The 21,411-nt window shown below is 39.0% G+C and overlaps 2 protein-coding genes across 3 annotated transcripts in view; both read left to right on the top strand.

Moving 5' to 3' along the window:
* The window catches only part of LOC112216161 (advillin), a 35,858-nt gene extending 20,944 nt beyond the window's left edge, over positions 1-14,914 (top strand). Inside the window, exons 17-20 of the mRNA XM_024375946.2 lie at positions 63-251; positions 464-535; positions 14,086-14,196; positions 14,467-14,914. Coding sequence (XP_024231714.1) covers positions 63-251; positions 464-535; positions 14,086-14,196; positions 14,467-14,580 — 486 coding nt within the window. The 3' untranslated portion in view covers positions 14,581-14,914. The remainder of the gene's footprint in view (positions 1-62; positions 252-463; positions 536-14,085; positions 14,197-14,466) is intronic.
* A 1,153-nt stretch (positions 14,915-16,067) lies between these two features.
* Positions 16,068-21,411, top strand: part of LOC112216170 (probable Bax inhibitor 1) — a 30,889-nt gene continuing 25,545 nt past the window's right edge. For both annotated transcript variants that reach the window (XM_024375969.2, XM_024375959.2), the window contains exon 1: positions 16,068-16,221. The gene's annotated coding sequence lies outside the window, so the exon portion shown is untranslated. The remainder of the gene's footprint in view (positions 16,222-21,411) is intronic.

Below are 21,411 nucleotides of genomic sequence, written 5' to 3'. Positions count from 1 at the left end.
TATTAGACCACTGCCAAGCACCCATTTGTGGGCCGTCATCAATTATTTGATGTTGCATCCAGGTCTTCCTCTGGGTGGGGAACGAGGCCAATGAGGTGGAGAGGAAGGAAGCGGTGGTCACCAGTCAGGAGTACCTGCGTACCCACCCAGGGTCCCGGGACCCTGACACCCCTATCCTCCTCATCAAGCAGCGATATGAACCCCCCACCTTCACCGGCTGGTTCACCGCCTGGGACCCCTCCAAATGGAGTGTGAGTGCAAATGATCTCCTTCTCTTACAGATGAACTCTTGGTCTGCTTGTGTGTGCGTGTGTGTGTGCGTGTGTGTGTGTGTGTGTGTGTGTGTGTGTGTGTGTGTGTGTGTGTGTGTGTGCGTGTGTGTGTGTGTGTGTCAAATAGTGTACACAACTGTTTAAGTTAATATATTCAATCAATAATACTGTACACACATGTTTTGTGTTAGGGTGGGAAAACGTATGAAGAGCTGAAGAAAGAGTTGGGTGAGGTGATGACATCCCTCGTAAGGATCACAAATGTAAGCACAATTGTATTTATCTATGCACTCACCAAAACTTGGTATAACGAGTGGGATTGAGACAATGATGAGCTGGATCCAGAAAATCAATTTATCTAACCTTGCTGTGAACTCAACCCAACAAACTCATGGTTACATCAATTTTATTGGCCCCATACACACTTCCCACTGGGCAAAAGCTGGTTGAATCAACGTTGTTCCCACATCATTTCAACAAAAAAACGCAATGTGATGGTGTTGAATCAATGTGGAAAACTCATTGAATTTGCAAAATGTCATCAACATTTCGTAAATATTTCAACAAACTTTTAACCTACAGTAAATCCAATGAAATTGTGAAATGTTTTGTTGATTTCACATTGAATTCACGTTAGTTGACAACTCAACCAAATGTAAATCAAAACTAGACGTTGAACTAGTGGCGAACCGTGACTATAGGACCTAGGCCTTCAGAGGGACCAAAAATATTACAATACATTGTATCAAAGAAAATAACATCACCTAATGCGCCCGACGTTATATCTTCTGTAGTCGGACCAGAGGAGCAATTCTTTTTGATGACATTAAGAATTAATAAAATAGGCCTGGCAGCGTTTTGGGCTGCGGCAACACAGAGCCGGAACCCGGCATGGACACAACATGTGACAAATAGCATAAAATAATGCGACCAGCAAAACAAAAACACACTGTTTATACAACCAATAGTAACCTAGCACCACTATCACACTATCATCAATAGCGACAACAATAGTGTCACATCAAAGGTGACTGGCTCATGGTGCTGAAAGGACAGCGACCGTAATACCTCGGCACTCCATGGCGCTGAAGGAGAGACAGATTTGATCAAACACATACATACAGCTGATATCCGACAAGCCTCCAAGGTAGCTAGCTAGCTTGTAATCCTGCAAGTGTAGCTAACCTTATTATTAATAGATGTATGTAATAACAACAGTCACACACAGCATCAAATAATGTTAAAGAATAAGGAGCCCATTCACTCCAACAGGCCCCATGAAATCACAACAATTCAAAATCACAACCATTTAATTTACAAAATGAAATTAACAAACCAGCTATTACTTCCCATTGCAAATATATTTGATCACTTTCATCACACTAACCCAGGGGTTCCCAAACTTTTTTGGGCCCACGACCCCAAATTATCGCGAACCCAACCATGTGAAAAAAAGCTATGTAATTAACAGCCAATGTTTACTTTTTAAATTGGGGCTATGGCAGTCAATTGAAAAACATTATAACAGTATTTCTGATCGACTTCTCAACTCACCATGATATACTTTTAATGTGGGGCTATGGCAGTCAATTGCAAATTAATCTGACATAATGTCCCACCACTAATGAGATTGGTGTGCTTGATTCATGTGGCTTCGGAGCTTCTCAAAGTCACGGGCGTGCTCGACAGTGCGCACATAATCTCTCAGGGAGAGACGGCAGGGTATTTATTCCAAGTGTTGAAGGTGAACAGTCAACACTCGTGTGAGACACTTACAGAAGATGTTTTCTGTTAGAAACATGCACAGCCGAAGGAAGCGGTCTTAGTTCGGTTTTGAAAGTCTCTCTCGAATAAGAATTATTTTCTCTGAATCAACTGATTCGGTCACTCATCTGTAGAATGTTTTTGTATTTCCCCTGCATGCTTGCGTTCAATTCGTTCAGTTTCCTAAATATGTCTGTAACATCAACACAATCTCACACTCAATTTGTGCAAATATGTATTAAAAGTATTTCAGCAGATTTCGTGCGTATTTTGCGTTTTTTTGCGACTTAATTCGTAGAAGAAAAAAAATGTACGACTTCATTCATAGGAAAATACATTTTGGGGGGGAAACTTCAGAACAATCTTATGAAAGTTATTGGAGCAATGCATTTTGGGTAATGGGGTTCTACACTGCCTTTTTTGAGTCCAACATTTATTTCTAAACATTTTTAAAAAGTGTTAGCAACCCAATATTAGTAATAAACCAGATTGTCACGAAATACTTGTCATATAATAGTAGCCTTACATTTTTTTTTTGGGGGGGGGGGATACTTGTGCTATGTCGGATTTTATGAGGGTTGCCAGATTATAGTAAAAAGTTGTATTTGTCTGTATTTTTTGTGTGGTATCAATGGAAGGAATTTGATTGGGGAAGGGGGATACATTTTCACGATGGGAAATTAATTTATCAATAAATGTGGGGAAACAGAGTACCTGCAAAAAAGATCTAACATTTCCCTGGTGCAACTGCGTGGTATTTGCAACTATAACGAGTCTAGACTATGATCAATTAAACCATATCAATGCATTTAAATAGGTTAATGTAAAATAACGAGTTATGTTTGCTTAATCTTATGGCACTCCAAGGCCGTTTCATGATGATTATTACGGTCGTATCATTCATGTTATATACTTAGGCTATTGTAACAAGGCATATGCCAGCATTGTAGGCCGACTGCCTCTGCCCAGAGGCTTACCAGAGTCGTGGAAATTATCGCCAGGGAAACATGAAGTTAATATTAAATGAATCATTCTTTCATATCAGCAAGCTGGAGAGGTTCCAACCATCTTGATGCACCATAGTACACGTCGGTCGGGCTCTCCCCCGGGGCAGTCCCGTTAGTTTTCTTACAGTGCCTTGCAAAAGTATTCATCCCCCTTGGCGTTTTTTTGCTTTACAATCTGGAATTTAAATTGATTTTTATTTGGATTTCATGTAATGGACAGACACAAAATAGTCCAAATTGGTGAAGTGAAACGGAAAAGTGGTGCGTGCTGTGAAGCCCCTAAATAAGATCTGGTGCAACCAATTACCTTCATAAGTTACATAATTAGTTAAATAAAGTCCACCTGTTTGTAATCTAAGTGTCACATAGTCTGTCACGTGAAAGCAGGGTAGCCTAGTGGTTAGAGCATTGGACTAGTAACCGGAAGGTTGCAAGTTCAAATCCCTGAGCTGACAAGGTACAAATCTGTCGTTTTGCCCCTGAACAGATAGTTAACCCACTGTTCCTAGGCCGTCATTGAAAATAAGAATTTGGTCTTAACTGACTTGCCTAGTTAAATAAAGGTAAAATATATATATACAGTTGAAGTCAGAAGTTTACATACACTTAAATTGGAGTCATTAAACTAGTTTTTCAACCACTCCACACATTTTTTGTTAACTAACTAAGCAAGTCAGGTAGGAAATCTACTTTGTGCATGACACAAGTAATTTTTCCATTAATTGTTTACAGGCAGATTATTTCACTGTATCACAATTTCAGTGGGTCAGAAGTGTACATACACTAAGTTGACTGCACCTTTAAACAGCTTGGAAAATTCCAGAAAATTATGTCATGGCTTTAGAAGCTTCTGATAGGCTAATTGACATCATTTGAGTATATTGGAGAAATCTCCTCTGGTCTGATGAAACAAAAATGGAACTGTTTGGCTATGATGACCATCGTTATGTTTGGAGGAAAAAGGGAGAGTCTTGCAACGTAACGCTCGTCTTCCTCCTCTTCTGAGGAGAAGTAGTAGGAAGGATCGGAGGACCAATGCGCAGCGTGGTAAGTGTCCATATTGATAATTTATTATCATGAACACAAAAAACAAAATAACGAGAATGAACAAAACGAAACAGTCCTGTACGGTGAATACCCAAAACAGAAAACAATCACCCACGAAACACAAGTGGGAAAAGGCTACCTAAGTATGATTCTCAATCTGAGACAACTAACAACACCTGCCTCTGATTGAGAACCATACCAGGCCAAACGCAAAACACAACATAGAAAAAGAAACATAGACAACCCAACCAATTCATGCCCTGACCATACTAAAACAAAGACATAACAAAAAAAACTAAGGTCAGAACGTGACATGCAAGCCAATGAGCACCATCCCAAAAGTGAAGCACGGGGGTGGCAGCATCATGTTGTGGAGGTGCTTTGCTGCAGGAGGGACTGGTGCACTTCACAAAATAGATGGCATCATGAGGCAGGAAAAGTATGGGAATATATTGAAGAAACATCTCAAGACATCAATTAGGAAGTTAAAGCTTGGTCGCAAATGGGTCTTCCAAATGGACAATGACCCCAAGCATACTTCCAAAGTTGTGGCAAAATGGCTTAAGGACAACAAAGTCAAGGTATTGGAGTGGCCATCACAAAGCCCTGACCTCAATCTCATAGAAAATGTGTGGGCAGAACTGAAAAAGCGTGTGCGAGCAAGGAGGCCTACAAACCTGATTCAGTTACACCAGCTCTGTCAGGAGGAATGGGCCAAAATTCCCCCAACTTATTGTGGGAAGCTTGTGGAAGGCTACCTGAAACCTTTGACCCATGTTCAACAATTTAAAGGCAATGCTACTAAACACTAATTGAATGTATGTGAACTTCTGACCCACTGGGAATGTGATGAAAGAAATAAAAGCTGAAATAAATCATTCTCTCTACTATTATTCTGACATTTCACATTCTTAAAAGAAAGTGGTGATCCTAACTGACCTAATACAGGTAATGTTTGCTAGGATTAAATGTCAAGAATTGTGAAAAACTGAGTTTAAATGTATTTGGCTAAGGTGTATGTCAATTTCCAACTTCAACTGTACACACCTGTCCTGAAAGGCCCCAGAGTCTGCAACACCACTAAGCAAAGGGGCACCACCAAGCACGCGGCACCATGAAGACCAATGAGCTCTCCAAACAGTTCAGGGACAAAGTTGTGGAGAAGAACAGATCAGGGTTGGGTTATAAAAAATATCAGAAACTTTCAAATATCCCACGGAGCACCATTCAATCCATTATCAAAAAATTGAAAGAATATGGCACCACAACAAACCTGCCAAGAGAGGGCCACCCACCAAAACTCACGGACCAGTCATTAACCAGAGAGGCAACAAAGAGAGCAAAGATAACCCTGAAGGAGCTGCAAAGCTCCACAGCGGAGATTGGAGAATCTGTCCATAGGGCCACTTTAAGCCGTACACTTCACAGAGCTGGGCTTTACGGAAGAGTGGCCAGAAAAAAAGACATTGATTAAAAAATAAAATAAGCAAACACATTTGGCGTTCATCAAAAGGCATGTGGGAGCTATGTCTGGAGCAAACCCAACACCTCTCATCACCCCCCGAGAACACCATCCCATCATACTGTGGGGATGTTTTTCATCAGCAGGGACTGTGAAACTGGTCAGAATTGAAGGAAATATGGATGGTGATAAATACAGGGAAATTCTTCCAGAGATTTGAGACTGGGACAGAGGTTCACTTTCCAGCAGGACAATGACCCTAAACATACTGCTAAAGCAACACTCAAGTGGTTTAAGGGGAAACATTTAAATGTCTTGGAATGGCCTAGTCAAAGCTCATTGTTCAATCCAATTGAGAATCTGTGGTATGACTTAAAGATTGCTGTACACCAGCGGAACCCATCCAACTTGAAGGAGCTGGAGCAGTTTTGCCTTGAAGAATGGGCAAAAATCCCAGTGGCTAGATGTGCCAAGCTTATAGAGACATACCCCAAGAGACTTGCAGCTGTCATTGCTGCAAAAGGTGACTTTTAACAAGGCACACATGTTAATTGAAATGCATTCCAGGTGACTGCCTCATGAAGCTGGTTGAAAGAATGCCAAGAGTGTACAAAACTGTCATCAAGGCAAAGGGTGGCTACGAACCTCAAATATAAAATATATTTTGATTTGTTAAACAGTTTTTTGGTTACTACATGATTCCATGTGTTATTTCATAGTTTTGATGTCTTCACTATTATTATACAATGTAGAAATAGTAAAAATAAAGAAAAATCCTTGAATGAGTAGGTGTGTTCAAACTTTTGACTGGTACTGTATATATTTTTTCTTCAGGATTTTGGAAATTCTCCCGTGACCCCATTTGGGACAGACCGGCTCGATTTGGTCTTATGTCGCAACATTTTAAATTGTATTTTTTAAAGAATTGGATAAAAGTAGAGACTCAGAGCTAGAAAATAAATGGTATATCATACACTACAGTTGAGGAACAATAGGAAAGTAATTCTGCTTCAAAAGTTAATAAACTTGTAACCCCACTTTTGAAAAAATGGCCCTTGAATATTTTGATACACCTACTGGAGAGCTCTTCTTTGTCTACACCCATTCATCAACGTTCACAACCTCTTAAGCCTTTGCCCTCCCATATCTTTAAGGATTCACATGTGAGGCCATGTGCTGAACAGACAGAGTACGGTAGTGTGATTTAAAGGCTGATTTATACTAGTAGACAGTTTTCGCAGTGACATCATGAACATTCTATTGTCTTCCGACATCAAACTTGCTGTTGTTGTTATGAAAAAGTATAAACACAAAAACAACAGGCTGCATGACATCAGCAGCCTGGTGGTCCAAAACAGCATAACTGGTGTTTTTTAACACCAATAAACCCATCCGTCTAAAAATGAATTCAGTATGTGCCAATCTAGCAAACCAGGCAACTAAAAGCAACTTTCTAAACAATGTTTTGGTTCATTTCTAGTTTGTTAGCTGGCTAACGTTAACTTAGCTGGCTAGCCAGTTCAAATAATGACCATATCATGGCTGACAACGTCTTCATTTAAGCAATTATTTTGTCATTATTACAGTTAATGACGAGCTAATTACAAAACATAGCTCACGGTTGTGAATGTTGCAAAATAAAAGCAGGGCATTCTACTGGAGAATTGGCCTAACGTTGGCCTAATGTTATATCCTAATTTTACTTTGGTGGAGCTCATGTTGTTCTTCACATTGCCGTCTTTGGTAAATGTTGGTTACTGGCCCAACGCTCTTACCACTAGGCTACCTGCCGCCCCCAAACACTATATCATATAAAATCTATGTTTATTTGTCACATGCACAAAATACAGAAGGATTAAAAGGTACCTTGAAATGTTTACTTGCATAGTGGAGTCTTTTGTTTAGCTAGCTAGCTAAACAATGAACCATAATCCCAACTCATAACGTTACTACCATGCATGAATATGCAGGTAGCTAACCAACTAGGTTCAATGTTAGCTAGCTAACATTAGGCTATAACTAGCCATGCAAATGGCTTTCTGAGATAAGAATAATATTACTACACAGATCGTACATGTAACGTTAACTAGCAAGCCAGCCAGCTGACGTAGTCTAGCTATCTAACAGTACACTTGTTTGTTTTTTGGAGGGTGGATCATCTTAATATTGCGGAAAAAATGTTGCTTCCAATGTAATTGTCTGCATCATTTCCAATCCCCCATATTTTTTGGGTAAATATATATATCCATACACGCATGCATATATATACCCATATATACATACACATACCTATATAGACATACATACTTTTTAAAAGAATATACCTTTATTATTATTCCCCGCAAACCCTTCCACCGATCCCCCAATTGGAGTAAACTAATAAACACTTCTGCTTCTACCTTCAATCCATACATTTTATACACACTCTACAGACACAGTCTACTTTACAATAGTTCTCTCTTGTTTGTTCTTAGTCCTTCCTCTATTTCTGATCCATCCAGTTTGATTTCTATTTGTAACTATGCTATTTCACAAAAGCTCCGAACCTATATACATTTTACAGATCCCTTATGCCCTACATTGTTTATCTTGTTATTAGTCCCACCCTTCAGCTCCACTCAACCCCTCCCATCTGTCTCTCAACATCATCCATTTTGGATTTCTACTTGCCATATATTTTTCAACTGTGCTGTGATGCTTCACAAAATAATTGAACCTTCCTATTCTCATATAGCTTCTACAGATTGTAAATTAAAAATAAACATTTTTGCTAAAATAATTATTATATTACTGATTGATTGACTATGGCTTTTCAAATCACCCAGTATTGCTATCTGTAGTGTTAGTTCTAGGCAAATGTTGCAATTCTTCAGCCATTCCTGGACCTGTGACCAAAAATGAGCTACATATGGACAATACCAAAATAAATGATCTAATGACTCTGCCTCCTCATAGCAGAATCTGCAGAGCTGGGAAGATTGTATCCCCCATATATATAACATTATATTAGATGCAAGAATTTTGTGTAGTCATTTATATTGAAAAATGTGAAGTTTTGAATCCGGCGTTGTTTTGCGTATCAATTCATAAACCATGTGCCATGGAATGGGTACATCAAAAATCTCTTCCCAACTATTTTGCAATGTATATGGCACAGCTGTCAGTTTTTGGTCCTTAAATGAAATTGGTATATGTTTTTATTTCTCACACTTTTCTTTAACCATTTATGTTCTTTAATACAGGGCCAACATACAAGTTCCTTACTTTTTTCCCCTTCTACCTGCCTCTTCCATTTTTGTGGTAATGCTGCATTTAATTGGTTGTAATTTTGGGTAGAGCAGACATTTCCATATGTCTGTGTTAGCTGCATGTGTGACGTAACTCCACCAGTCCTATTTATGATATCATTCACTAAATATATACCTTTTTTAAAAATTTCTTCGATAAATACAATTTTTTTAATCAATTAGTATATTTGAATTTAACCACAATATTTGTTGTACTTATTGTTCCGTCCTTTCAGGTGGATTAAACTGAAATTGCAACCAACTTTCTAAGGCTTGTTTAAAAAATAAAGATATTTTGGAGATTGTTACCTTTTCAAACAACCGAAAGTGAGCAGGTGTAATCTGAATAAAGGGGAAAAGGCCCTTCCTGAATATAGGATGAGACATTCGTACCAATTGACTAGAGATTTAAGTATAACTTTTGTATGACTGATGCCTTTAGTGAGAGGTCTAATGCTTTAATATTTAATAATTTCTGCCCACCGAATTCATATTCATTATATAAATAGGCCCTTTTAATTTTATCTGGTTTGCCGTTCCAAATAAAATTTAATATTTTTTGTTCATATAATTTAAAAAGCAGGTCACTATTTGTAGGCAAAACCATAAGCAAATAGGTAAACTGATATAACTAAGGAGTAAATCAGGGTGATTTTTCCACATATAGACAGGTATTTTCCTTTCCATGGTAGCAAGATCTTATCTATTTTTGCTAACTTTCTATAAAAATCTATTGGAGTGAGATCATTTCTTTCCTTTGGGATTTGTATACCGAGTATGTCTACATCTCCGTCAGACCATTTAATTGGTAAACTACATGGTAATGTAAAATGTGCATTTTTTAGTGATCCAATACGTAATATGGTACATTTATCATAATTTGGTTTTAATCCAGAGAGGATAGCAAAAGTATCTAGATCCTCTAAGAGGCTGTGGAGAGACTCCAATTGTGGTTTTAAAAGAAAACATGAATCTTCAGCGTACAATGACACCTTAGTTTTTAGGCCACGGATTTCTAATCCCTTAATATTATTGTTTGATCTAATCTTTGCAGCTAACATTTCGATGGCAATAATAAACAGATATGCCGATAGTGGACAACCTTGTTTTACTCCTCTAGATAGTTTAAAACTTTCTGAGATGTAGCCATTATTTATTATTTTACATCTAGGGTTACTATACATAACCTTAACCCATTTTATGAGAGATTCCCCAAAATTGAAATATTCTAGGCATTTATATATAAACTCCAGTCGTACTTTATCAAAAGCCTTTTCAAAATCAGCTATGAAAACCAGGCCTGGTGTCCCCGATATTTCATAGTGTTCTATTGTTTCCAGTACTTGTCTTATATTATCTCCAATGTATCGTCCATGTAAAAAGCCTGTCTGATTAGGATGAATAATATCTGACAATACTTTTTTAATTCTGTGTGCCGAGCATTTTGCTAGGATTTTTGCATCACAACACTGAAGTGTAAGAGGTCTCCAATTTTTTTAATGGACTGGATATTTATATATACCACTTGGGTCCTGTTTCAGTAATAATGATATCAGACCTTCTTGTTGCGTGTCTGATAATCTACCATTTATATAGGAGTGGTTAAAACAAGCCAACAATGGTCCTTTGGGTATACCAAAATAAGTTTTGTATACTTCCACTGGTATGCCATCCAGCCCTGGAGTTTTCCCATCCTTAAAGGCCCCAATTGCCTCAAGCAGTTCCTCCTCTGTAATTTGGCCTTCACATGAGTCTTTCTGTACAGATATTCATTTTACATTATTATTGGGGAAAAAATCCATACAATTAGTTTCAGTTAGTGGAGATGGAGGAGTCTGAAATGAAAACATATTCCCAAAGTACTTTACTTCCTCCTTCAAAATATCATCCGGTGAATCATGCGTGACTCCATCATTTGTAACAAGTTTTAATACATTTTTTTTGGTAGCATTTCTATATTGAAGATTGAAAAAGAATTTGGTGCATTTTTCCCCATATTCCATCCAGTTCGCTTTATTTTTATAATATATTACACTGGATCTTTCTTGAATAAGTTCCTCCATTTCTTTTTGTTTTTCCTCTAACTTATTCTATGCCTCTATAGTACCATTTTTATTGCTATCTAACTGTACTGTTAGTCCTTCAATTTCCTTTGTTATTATGGACTCTTTTGATCTAAATTGCTTTTGTTTTATAGATGAGTACTGTATTGCATTGCCTCTAAAGGCACATTTAAAAGTGTCCCATACAGTAAGGGGATCTGCTGTACCTATGTTATGTCTGAAAAAGTCAGTTATAAATTCTTCTGTCCTAGTTCTAAACAATTTATCATCTAGTAGGCTTTGATTAAATTTCCAGTATCCTCGCCCACGTGGAAATTCTGTAAGAGTAATATATATGCCAATTATGTGATGATCTGACCGCATTCTGTCCCCTATCAACACTTTTTAAACTTTTGGTGCCAGAGAGAATGGTATAAGAAAGTAGTCTAGGCAACTAGCTTGATTAAGCCTCCGCCATGTATATCTCACTAGGTCAGGGTATTTAAGTCTCCATATATCCACTAATTCCAATATATCCATGACATTCATGATTTCCTTAAATGCCTGAGGGTGATAGTTTGTAGTGTGATTTCCTTTCTGGTCCATAGAGGTATTTAAGACCGTATTAAAATCTCCCACCATAATAATAGAGTCTAGTGTTTCTTGTAGAGTTGATAGATTCTTATATATATTTTCAAAGAAGCTTGGATCATCATTATTCGGACCGTATAGGTTAATAAGCCATATCTGTTTATTGTCCAATAACATATTTAAAATAATCCATCTACCTTGAGGATCTGTTTGGACAATTTGCACATTTGGATCAAAATTATTGTTAATTAAAACCATAGCTCATGGGAGAAGTATATTTCGCCCCCCCTCCACTTCTTTTTCGACAAAACTTCATCTAAAACTGTTGAATGGGTTTCCTGTAAACAATAAATATTATATTCCTTCTCTTTTAGCCAGGTAAATACTGATTGTCTTTTCTTATTATCTGCTAGGCCATTACAATTGTAACTGGCTATACTTACTTCACCACTTACCATAATGAGACACGACTTTCAATTCTATTTATCAAAATATATGTTTGTAAACGTACCATTAAAAAGTAACATGATGATGAAGTGTCTATAAAGCTGTACCATGATCTTTGCCTTTCTACTAAGTAAACCTCCAATTGGTCCCTACTATTCCACCCGCTAAAAGCCCTCCTCATCCCGAGTTGGTTTGTCATCCCAATGCCCGGCAGACCACCCTCGACCCCCTGTATCCCATAACCCATAAACGACTGGGATCCATCCTTTGGAAAGAGCCCACAGTGCCATTTACCGAATTGAAGTAGATTAACTGCCAAATGCATTTCCATCGCCCTCACCTCGATTTGTATTATATATAGCTGTGGATCATCCTCTATTGTCCCTAACATCTTTTACTTCTTCGCAACAGTTGTGGGAAACACACATACACCCACACACACTCAACCCATACCCCTAGACAACCATAAGCTCACTTACTCAACAATTGCACCACCCCAGAGCCCAACTCAAGACAGGTCTTGAATTACAAATGTACTCGCAGTTGCAGCTGCACGAGAAGGCCTGCAAGACCGCACAAAAAAATTGGCAAAAATTAAGAGATTTTATTTACCATTGTCACATCCTAGATGATGGAGGTCAAATGTACACCTCAGTACACTTTAACTTGCTATTAAAACAACTTGCTGACAAAATTAGATATAATAACTGAAAATGTAGGTAGCTAGACTCTTATCCGTATACATGGATGAACGCTTCTCCCTCTCCTTTTATACAACAGCCTTCTGTATTCTCTTTTATACTCCCTCCGCATATTTGCAATCAAAAGCCAGAATTTTCTCCATCTTCTTAGCTATCATACTCTGCTTTTACCGGGCATTCCACTGATTTCAAAACTCGGTCAACTTCTTCCATGGCAATAAAACTGTTGATTGCTGTTTCTTCCCCATCACTGTCATCAGAAGACTCTACAATGTCTGGTTCAATGAAAATGTTTTTACCCAAATCAGGTATTTCCTCATTGTCTGATTTTTTTCAGAGTCAGAGAGTCAGCAAGGCATGATCGTCCACCAGAAAGTGGAAAGCATTTGCAACACTTTTACAGTTCTTTGTGATATCTTTAAAAAAATGCATTAGAAAGAATTACCTACACGTACCGAGCAGCTCATATCATATACAGAAGCATGCTACATGGCAGACCATTCTGAACTCATCTCTTGGCAAAATTCTGCTCTGATACAGTTGAACCACAGAGTTTCTAAACCCAGAGGCACAATATTGCGAGACTTCTGGGAACGCTTGTGAACCAGACCAAGCAGACCAGGCTGGGGTTTGGGGTTAGAGATGTCAATGAAAGAAGTTAAACATTTTTCCTGAGTTGTTAATTTTAGAGAAATCTAAAGGCAAAACCTATAATTGAGCTAATGCCTTAAGTAGTTGAACATGATATTGCTCCAAACCAATGAAAATTGCAAACGGAGACGTTTTCAATTTTGTCAAAAATAACTTTATATTGAATGAGTGCCTTTGATTTGATGGCTGCACATGCGCAGTTCGGAGCACGAGCATTGCTAGCCAATGTCGCCATGACATTGCCTACAAGTGTGATCAGGGATTTCTACTGGAGAAGCAGTTTTAGCCTGTCTTTGGTTGAATGGCAGAGGACTTCTGTCCAGATTTTGAAGGCCTAGCCAATGGCTGGCTGGACTAGCTAGATTTTTCTACCTATGGACCACCAAATAAAATCCTGATTGGATATTGTTTTCTCTTTAGTATTAATGAAATCAGAAGATCATAAAAACAAATTCTAAAGATGAAATAGAAATCAAAACGAAATGTGATAAAAAACATGTATACATTGAGACCAGTGTCTCTTTTACATGAGAGCTCTACATATACAATTTCATAAAATACATCAAAAAAAACAAATACAACGTGAACTCATGGTTCCCCACTGCGTTGAACTGACATTTGTGGACAGTGGGTAAGGTCGTACAACACATTTACAACCCATTTTGGTTGTGATACAACTGCTAGTTTTGTGATAGGCTACAACAGAGAGCTTGTATAAAGAAAAATTATTACACAACTATTATGCAATGACTCGACAACCGTTGTGTTAACATTTTTTGTGCAGACAAACCTGAATCGAATCATTTACTCTCAGGGGCAGAATGGTGTTGAGACCAGGAAGAGCTTCCAGTCTTACCCACCAGAGGCCCTGATCAACAAACTAGCCAATGAGCTGCCTGAGGGTGTCGACCCCACCCAGAAGGAGGTAGGTGTTCTGAGCTGCTATACTGAAATGACTAGTGTTCAAAGTACTGCCACACTGATACCCTCAGATGCAATATTGTTCAGTAGTTTTTGAAGTGTGAGAAGTAGATTCCTCCATACACTACTATGAGTTACGGTGTATTATAGCTGGTTTTAATAAAGTGTCTTGACAAATGTATTCTTTACACTTGAATGTTGCCTTGAAAAATAACAATGGTCTCCTTCGCTCTCTGTCTGTCTCTCTCTCTTTCCTCCTTCCTCTGTCTTCCAGAAACATCTCTCAGACTCAGACTTCAGTGCCATATTTGGAATGTCTAAAGACCACTTTGCCAGCCTGCCTCAATGGAAGCAGCTGAGCATTAAAAAAGGCAAAGGCTTATTTTAAGGGGAATTCATCTCTGATGAATTGATGTCTTATTATTTCAATCTAATGACAGTCAGTCTAAAAAAAACCCTGCACTTATCTGTTCCTAATTGTGCATTTACAAAAGATGTTCCTATATCATACTATGTACTGTATGTCTGCCTCTCAATTAAGTATATGGATGTCCATGTTGAATACGATCAACCTAATCAAAAAATCTGTGTATTCTGAATGATTGTTTTATTGACTCTTCTGTGTTCCGACCACACACTACTACCATATCTCCTGTAGTTTTGTTGAATGTAATATGGTATGGTGGGACTTAATATACAAATAAAAAAAAGGGGAAATGTTATGTGTATCTCATCTTGTAGTGCACAAGTCCTGAGTTAGAGAGTATACCCCCCCCATCCAGATTCAATAAATTGTTATTAATAATGTCAAAGTCAAACACTCATTCATATACAGTGCATGTACAGTGCTGTGAAAAGGTATTTGCTCCCTTTCTGATTTTCTCTACTTTTGCACATTTTTTTATATTGAATGTTATCAGATCCTCAACCAGAACCTAATATTAGATAAAGGGAACCTGAGTGAACAAATAACACAACAATTACATACGTATTTCATAAACAAAGTTATGCAACACCCAATGCCCCTGTGTGAAAAAGTAATTGCTCCCTTACAATCAATAACTGGTTGTGCCACCCTTAGCTGCAATGACTCCAACTAAATCCTTCCTGTAGTTGTTGATCAGTCTCTCACGTCGCTGTGGAAGAATTCTGTCCAACTCTTCCATGCAGAACTGCTTTAATTCAGCGACATCTGTGGGTTTTCAAGCATGAACTACTTGTTTCAAGTCCTGTCACAACACCTCAAGTGGGGTTAGGTCTGGACTTTGACTAGGCCATTCCAAAACTTCACATTTGTTGCTTTTTAGCCATTTTCATGTAGACTTGATTGAGTGTTTTGGATCATTGCTGCATGACATAGCTGCACTTCAGCTTCAGCTCACAGATGGATGGCCTGACATTCTCCTGTAGAATTCTCTGATATAGAGCACAATTCATGTTTCCTTCTATTAAGGCAAGTCACACAGGTCCTGAGGCAGCAAAGTGTCCCCAAACAATCACACTACCACCACCATGCTTGACAGTTGGTATAAGGTTCTTACTGTGTAATGCAGTGTTTGGTTTTCGCCAGGCACAATGGGGCACATGCAACAGTTGCAGCTAAAGCTGGCATAACTAGTGATTGAGTGTAAGTGGGCAATTACTTTTTCTACAGGGAAATTGGGTGTTGCATAACTTTGTTAATGAAATAAATAAAAAAGCACAATTTATTTTTGTTATTTGTAAACTTAAGGTTCCCTTTACTAATGTTAGGTTTCGATTTTCTCCAAAAATAGAGAAAATCAGAAAGGAGGAAAATACTTTTTGCACGGCACTGTATAAAGGCTTATTCAATGCAATTCATGCAACTGTTGCACTTTTGTTGCACTATATTCGGGGCGTGTCTATCTAGCTCCTACGATGTCACAACGTACCCTATAACTTTCATACGTACGCTTTGAAACAACGACAGCATCAAAAGGCTGAAGTGTGGAAAGAAATAGCTTGCAAATCAATCTGTTGCTGACCACTGTGGAAATATTGACATCAGGTATGTTAATTAAAGTATATTTAATGCAGCCAACCAGTAAATTGTAAACGACACCTGAGATTGTTGTTTTGACGTGATACTGAAGAGCCAGGAGACCGAGAAGCAAAACGTCGTTAGCCAGCAATGTCAATGGCAGCTACTGGTAACGAAGCTAGCTAGCTAAATGGCTGACTTTCTACTACATTTTGTTGTCGATAAATATAAACAAACTGTCCTGATACAATGTTTTATTTTAAGGCTTGTGCTTATATTATTGTTGGTAATTGGAATTAAGCGAGTGAACGTTAGCTAGCTCGCTCACTGTTTCGTATAATCACCATTCGATTGAGTTGCGCTTGATTGGGGGAGAGGGCCTTCGTTAGCCAAATTGGCTGGCTAGCTAGGATAGTTCGACATCAAGTTACGTTACATGTCTGGCTATAATGACAACGCCCCCTTCAACGAGCCGAATCATGGTTTGGGAGCATTATCTTATACACCCAAATATCTAGTTAGGTAGATTTGACTAACTCAAATTGCCAATTACATATATGTTGTAGCCTGAAATTAGCTACCTACTATAGCTTCCTGGTTACACTTTGTCCTCTCACAAGTAGCTAACGTTACTGTCATGTTGAATCCATTGCGTAGGTAGCCTGATGTAACTGGGTAATTGTTAACTCGTTTGCGATTACGATAATGTTTGATCACATTAGACAGAGCTGTTAAATATTTCCCGGTAGTTAGCCGTAATAGTTTCTAGTTACTGGTGGCGGGGTGATTTTGGCCTAGATCTATTTACAGTAGTCGTGTGTTTAGGTTAAGCAACTGTCGCTAGCTAGCTAAGTAAATCTGAACGATTTGAGACTCAGAATAGAGGTTTGAACTCAGGAAGCCCATAACTGAGCTGCACTTGGTCAGAACACAATTATGGTTAGGGACAGATCGACATTTACTGTGGGGGAGGGTTGTCAAAGTAAAAAAAAAATCCTTTGGGGTGGGTTGTGTATTTAATTTGGGGGGGGCACAGGTTATAGGGTATTTAGTTTTCCCCCTTGTTTACATTCGCTCCTCTGCTCATTTTCCCAATAAACAATGTCTCAACTTTTTGATATTACCCTAATAAAGTACAGAAACATTTGGTATGGCGTGGCTATTAGTATGCTTTAGCTGATGCAGGCCTATGATATGAAGGCAGTGCGCCCCGGTGCTCCAACTGACTCCACTTGAGGTGAGGAAGACTGTTTCTTGCCTACTAGAGTTACTTCTATAATCTAACATAATAATGTTTATCTTTATACAAAATATTATGTTTCAAAATTAACAAATGATCCTCAATGTTTATATGCCAGTATTTATGCACGGACCGGTTTGGGTTTTTACTTTACCTTCTATAACAGTATTTGAATGTTTGGTTTGTTAAATATGATACGCCATGTGTAACTAACTTCATTTGTATATTTTACTCCGCTACTTGAGTCATATCTCTCGCTCTCGCTACAAAGTACTGTGTCAGAGGAAACGTAGCTAGCTAATACAGCCTGATAACAGTACTGGTGGAGGCTTAAATCAGCAGGTTTGTGCAAAAGTATCTTTTAAGTCAGAGAGAGGAATAGGCCAAGCATGAATATGTTGCCTATATGAATAAAGAGATTTAATGTAGTCAAAGATTATAGGGTCCCCTAGGAAACACTTTGGTTCCTACTCTAGAGGTCGACCGATTATGATTTTTCAACACCGATGCCGATTATTGGAGGACCAAAAAAATCCGATACCGATTAATCGGCCATTTAAAAAAAAAAATATATTTAAAAGAAAATTGTAATAATGACAATTACAACCATACTGAATGAACACTTATTTTAACTTAATATAATACATCAATAAAATCAATTTAGCCTCAAGTAAATAATGAAACATGTTCAATTTGGTTTAAATAATAAGTGTTGGTGAAGAGAGAAAGTGCAATATGTGCTATGTAAGAAAGCTAACGTTTCAGTTCCTTGCTCAGAACATGAGAACATATGAAAGCTGGTGGTTCCTTTTTAACATGAGTCTTCAATATTCCCAGGTAAGAAGTTTTAGGTGGTAGTTATTATAGGACTATTTCCCTCTATACCATTTGTATTTCATTAACCTTTGACTATTGGATGTTCTTATAGGCACTTTAGTATTGCCAATGTAACTGTATAGCTTCCGCCCCTCTCCTCGCTCCTCCCTGGGCTCGAACCAGCAACACAACGACAATTAGCGCACGCTAACTAGCTGGCCATTTCATTTCGGTTACGCCGACCTCATCTTGGTAGTTGATAGGCTTGAAGTCATAAAAAGCGCAATGCTTGACGCACAACGAAGAGCTGCTGGCAAAATGCATGAAAGTGCTGTTTGAATAAATGTTTACTAGTTAAATAAAGGTATAAAAAAAAAATTAAAATCTGCAAATCGGCGCCCAAAAATACATATTTTCGATTGTTATGAAAACTTGAAATCGGCCCTAATTAATCGGTCGACCTCTAGTTCCTACCCTGTCACAATAACTAGTCCATGGCAAACAACACTCTATTCAAAGTGCCCACTGTTATTTATATTATAATAAACATTCTGTTTCCAAAAGTCCACCCAAGTGTTTTGCTCTAAATCAAATCAAATCAAATTTATTTTATATAGCCCTTCGTACATCAGCTGAAGTGCTGTACAGAAACGCAGCCTAAAACCCCAAACAGCAAGCAATGCAGGTGTAGAAGCACGGTGGCTAGGAAAAACTCCCTAGAAAGGCCAAAACCTAGGAAGAAACCTAGAGAGGAACCAGGCTATGTGGGGTGGGCTCTTCTGCCTGTGCCGGGTGGAGATTATAACAGAACATGGCCAAGATGTTCAAATGTTCATAAATGACCAGCATGGTCGAATAATAATAAGGCAGAACAGTTGAAACTGGAGCAGCAGCACGGCCAGGTGGTCTGGGGACAGCAAAGAGTCAACATGTAAGGTAGTCCTGGGGCATGGTCCTAGGACTCAGGTCCTCCGAGAGAGAAAGAAAGAGAGAAGGAGAGAATTAGAGAACGCACACTTAGATTCACACAGGACACCGAATAGGACAGCAGAAGTACTCCAGATATAACAAACTGACCCTAGCCCCCCGACACAAACTACTGCAGCATAAATACTGGAGGCTGAGACAGGAGGGGTCAGGAGACACTGGCCCCATCTGAGGACACCCCCGGACAGGGCCAAACAGGAAGGATATACAGTGCCTTGTGAAAGTATTTGGCCCCCTTGAACTTTGCGACCTTTTGCCACATTTCAGGCTTCAAACATAAAGATATAAAACTGTATTTTTTTGTGAAGAATCAACAACAAGTGGGACACAATCATGAAGTGGAACGACATTTATCGGATATTTCAAACTTTTTTAACAAACCAAAAACTGAAAAATTGGGCGTGCAATATTATTCAGCCCCTTTCAGTGCAGCAAACTCTCTCCAGAAGTTCAGTGAGGATCTCTGAATGATCCAATGTTGACCTAAATGACTAATGATGATGATAAATACAATCCACCTGTGTGTAATCAAGTCTCCGTATAAATGCACCTGCACTGTGATAGTCTCAGAGGTCCGTTAAAAGCGCAGAGAGCATCATGAAGAACAAGGAACACACCAGGCAGGTCCGAGATACTGTTGTGAAGAAGTTTAAAGCCGGATTTGGATACAAAAAGATTTCCCAAGCTTTAAACATCCCAAGGAGCACTGTGTAAGTGATAATATTGAAATGGAAGGAGTATCAGACCACTGCAAATCTACCAAGACCTGGCCGTCCCTCTAAACTTTCAGCTCATACAAGGAGAAGACTGATCAGAGATGCAGCCAAGAGGCCCATGATCACTCTGGATGAACTGCAGAGATCTACAGCTGAGGTGGGAGACTCTGTCCATAGCACAACAATCAGTCGTATATTGCACAAATCTGGCCTTTATGGAAGAGTGGCAAGAAGAAAGCCATTTCTTAAAGATATCCATTAAAAGTGTCGTTTAAAGTTTGCCACAAGCCACCTGGGAGACACACCAAACATGTGGAAGAAGGTGCTCTGGTCAGATGAAACCAAAATTGAACTTTTTGGCAACAATGCAAAATGTTATGTTTGGCGTAAAAGCAACACAGCTCATCACCCTGAACACACCATTCCCACTGTCAAACATGGTGGTGGCAGCATCATGGTTTGGGCCTGCTTTTCTTCAGCAGGGACAGGGAAGATGGTTAAAATTGATGGGAAGATGGATGGAGCCAAATACAGGACCATTCTGGAAGAAAACCTGATGGAGTCTGCAAAAGACCTGAGACTGGGACGGAGATTTGTCTTCCAACAAGACAATGATCCAAAACATAAAGCAAAATCTACAATGGAATGGTTCAAAAATAAACATATCCAGGTATTAGAATGGCCAGGTCAAAGTCCAGACCTGAATCCAATCGAGAATCTGTGGAAAGAACTGAAAACTGCTGTTCACAAATGCTCTCCATCCAACCTCACTGAGCTCGAGCTGTTTTGCAAGGAGGAATGGGAAAACATTTCAGTCTCTCGATGTGCAAAACTGATAGAGACATACCCCAAGCGACTTACAGCTGTAATCGCAGCAAAAGGTGGTGCTACAAAGTATTAACTTAAGGGGGCTGAATAATTTTGCACGCCCAATTTTTCAGTTTTTGATTTGTTAAAAAAGTTTGAAATATCCGATAAATGTCGTTCCACTTCATGATTGTGTCCCACTTGTTGTTGATTCTTCACAAAAAAATACAGTTTTATATCTGAAGCTTGAAATGTGGCAAAAGGTCGCAAAGTTCAAGGGGGCCGAATACTTTCGCAAGGCACTGTAACCCCACCCACTTTGCCAAAGCACAGCCCCCACGCCACTAGAGGGATATTTTCAACCACCAACTTACCATCCTGAGACCAGGCTGAGTATAGCCCACAAAGATCTCCGCCATGGCACAACCCAAGGGGGGGCTCCAACCCAGACAGGATGATCTCCGCCATGGCACAACCCAAGGGGGCTCCAACTTGAGACCACATCAGTGAATCAACCCACTCAGGTGACGCACCCCTTCCAGGGACGGCATGAGAGAGCCCCAGTAAGCCAGTGACTCAGCCCCTGTAATAGGGTTAGAGGCAGAGAATCCCAGTGGAAAGAGGGGAACCGGCCAGGCAGAGACAGCAAGG

The sequence above is a fragment of the Oncorhynchus tshawytscha genome, linkage group LG02 (genome assembly GCF_018296145.1).
Source record: "Oncorhynchus tshawytscha isolate Ot180627B linkage group LG02, Otsh_v2.0, whole genome shotgun sequence".
NCBI classification, from domain to species: Eukaryota; Metazoa; Chordata; class Actinopteri; order Salmoniformes; family Salmonidae; genus Oncorhynchus; species Oncorhynchus tshawytscha.
This window is presented reverse-complemented; position numbering and strand designations above follow the sequence as displayed.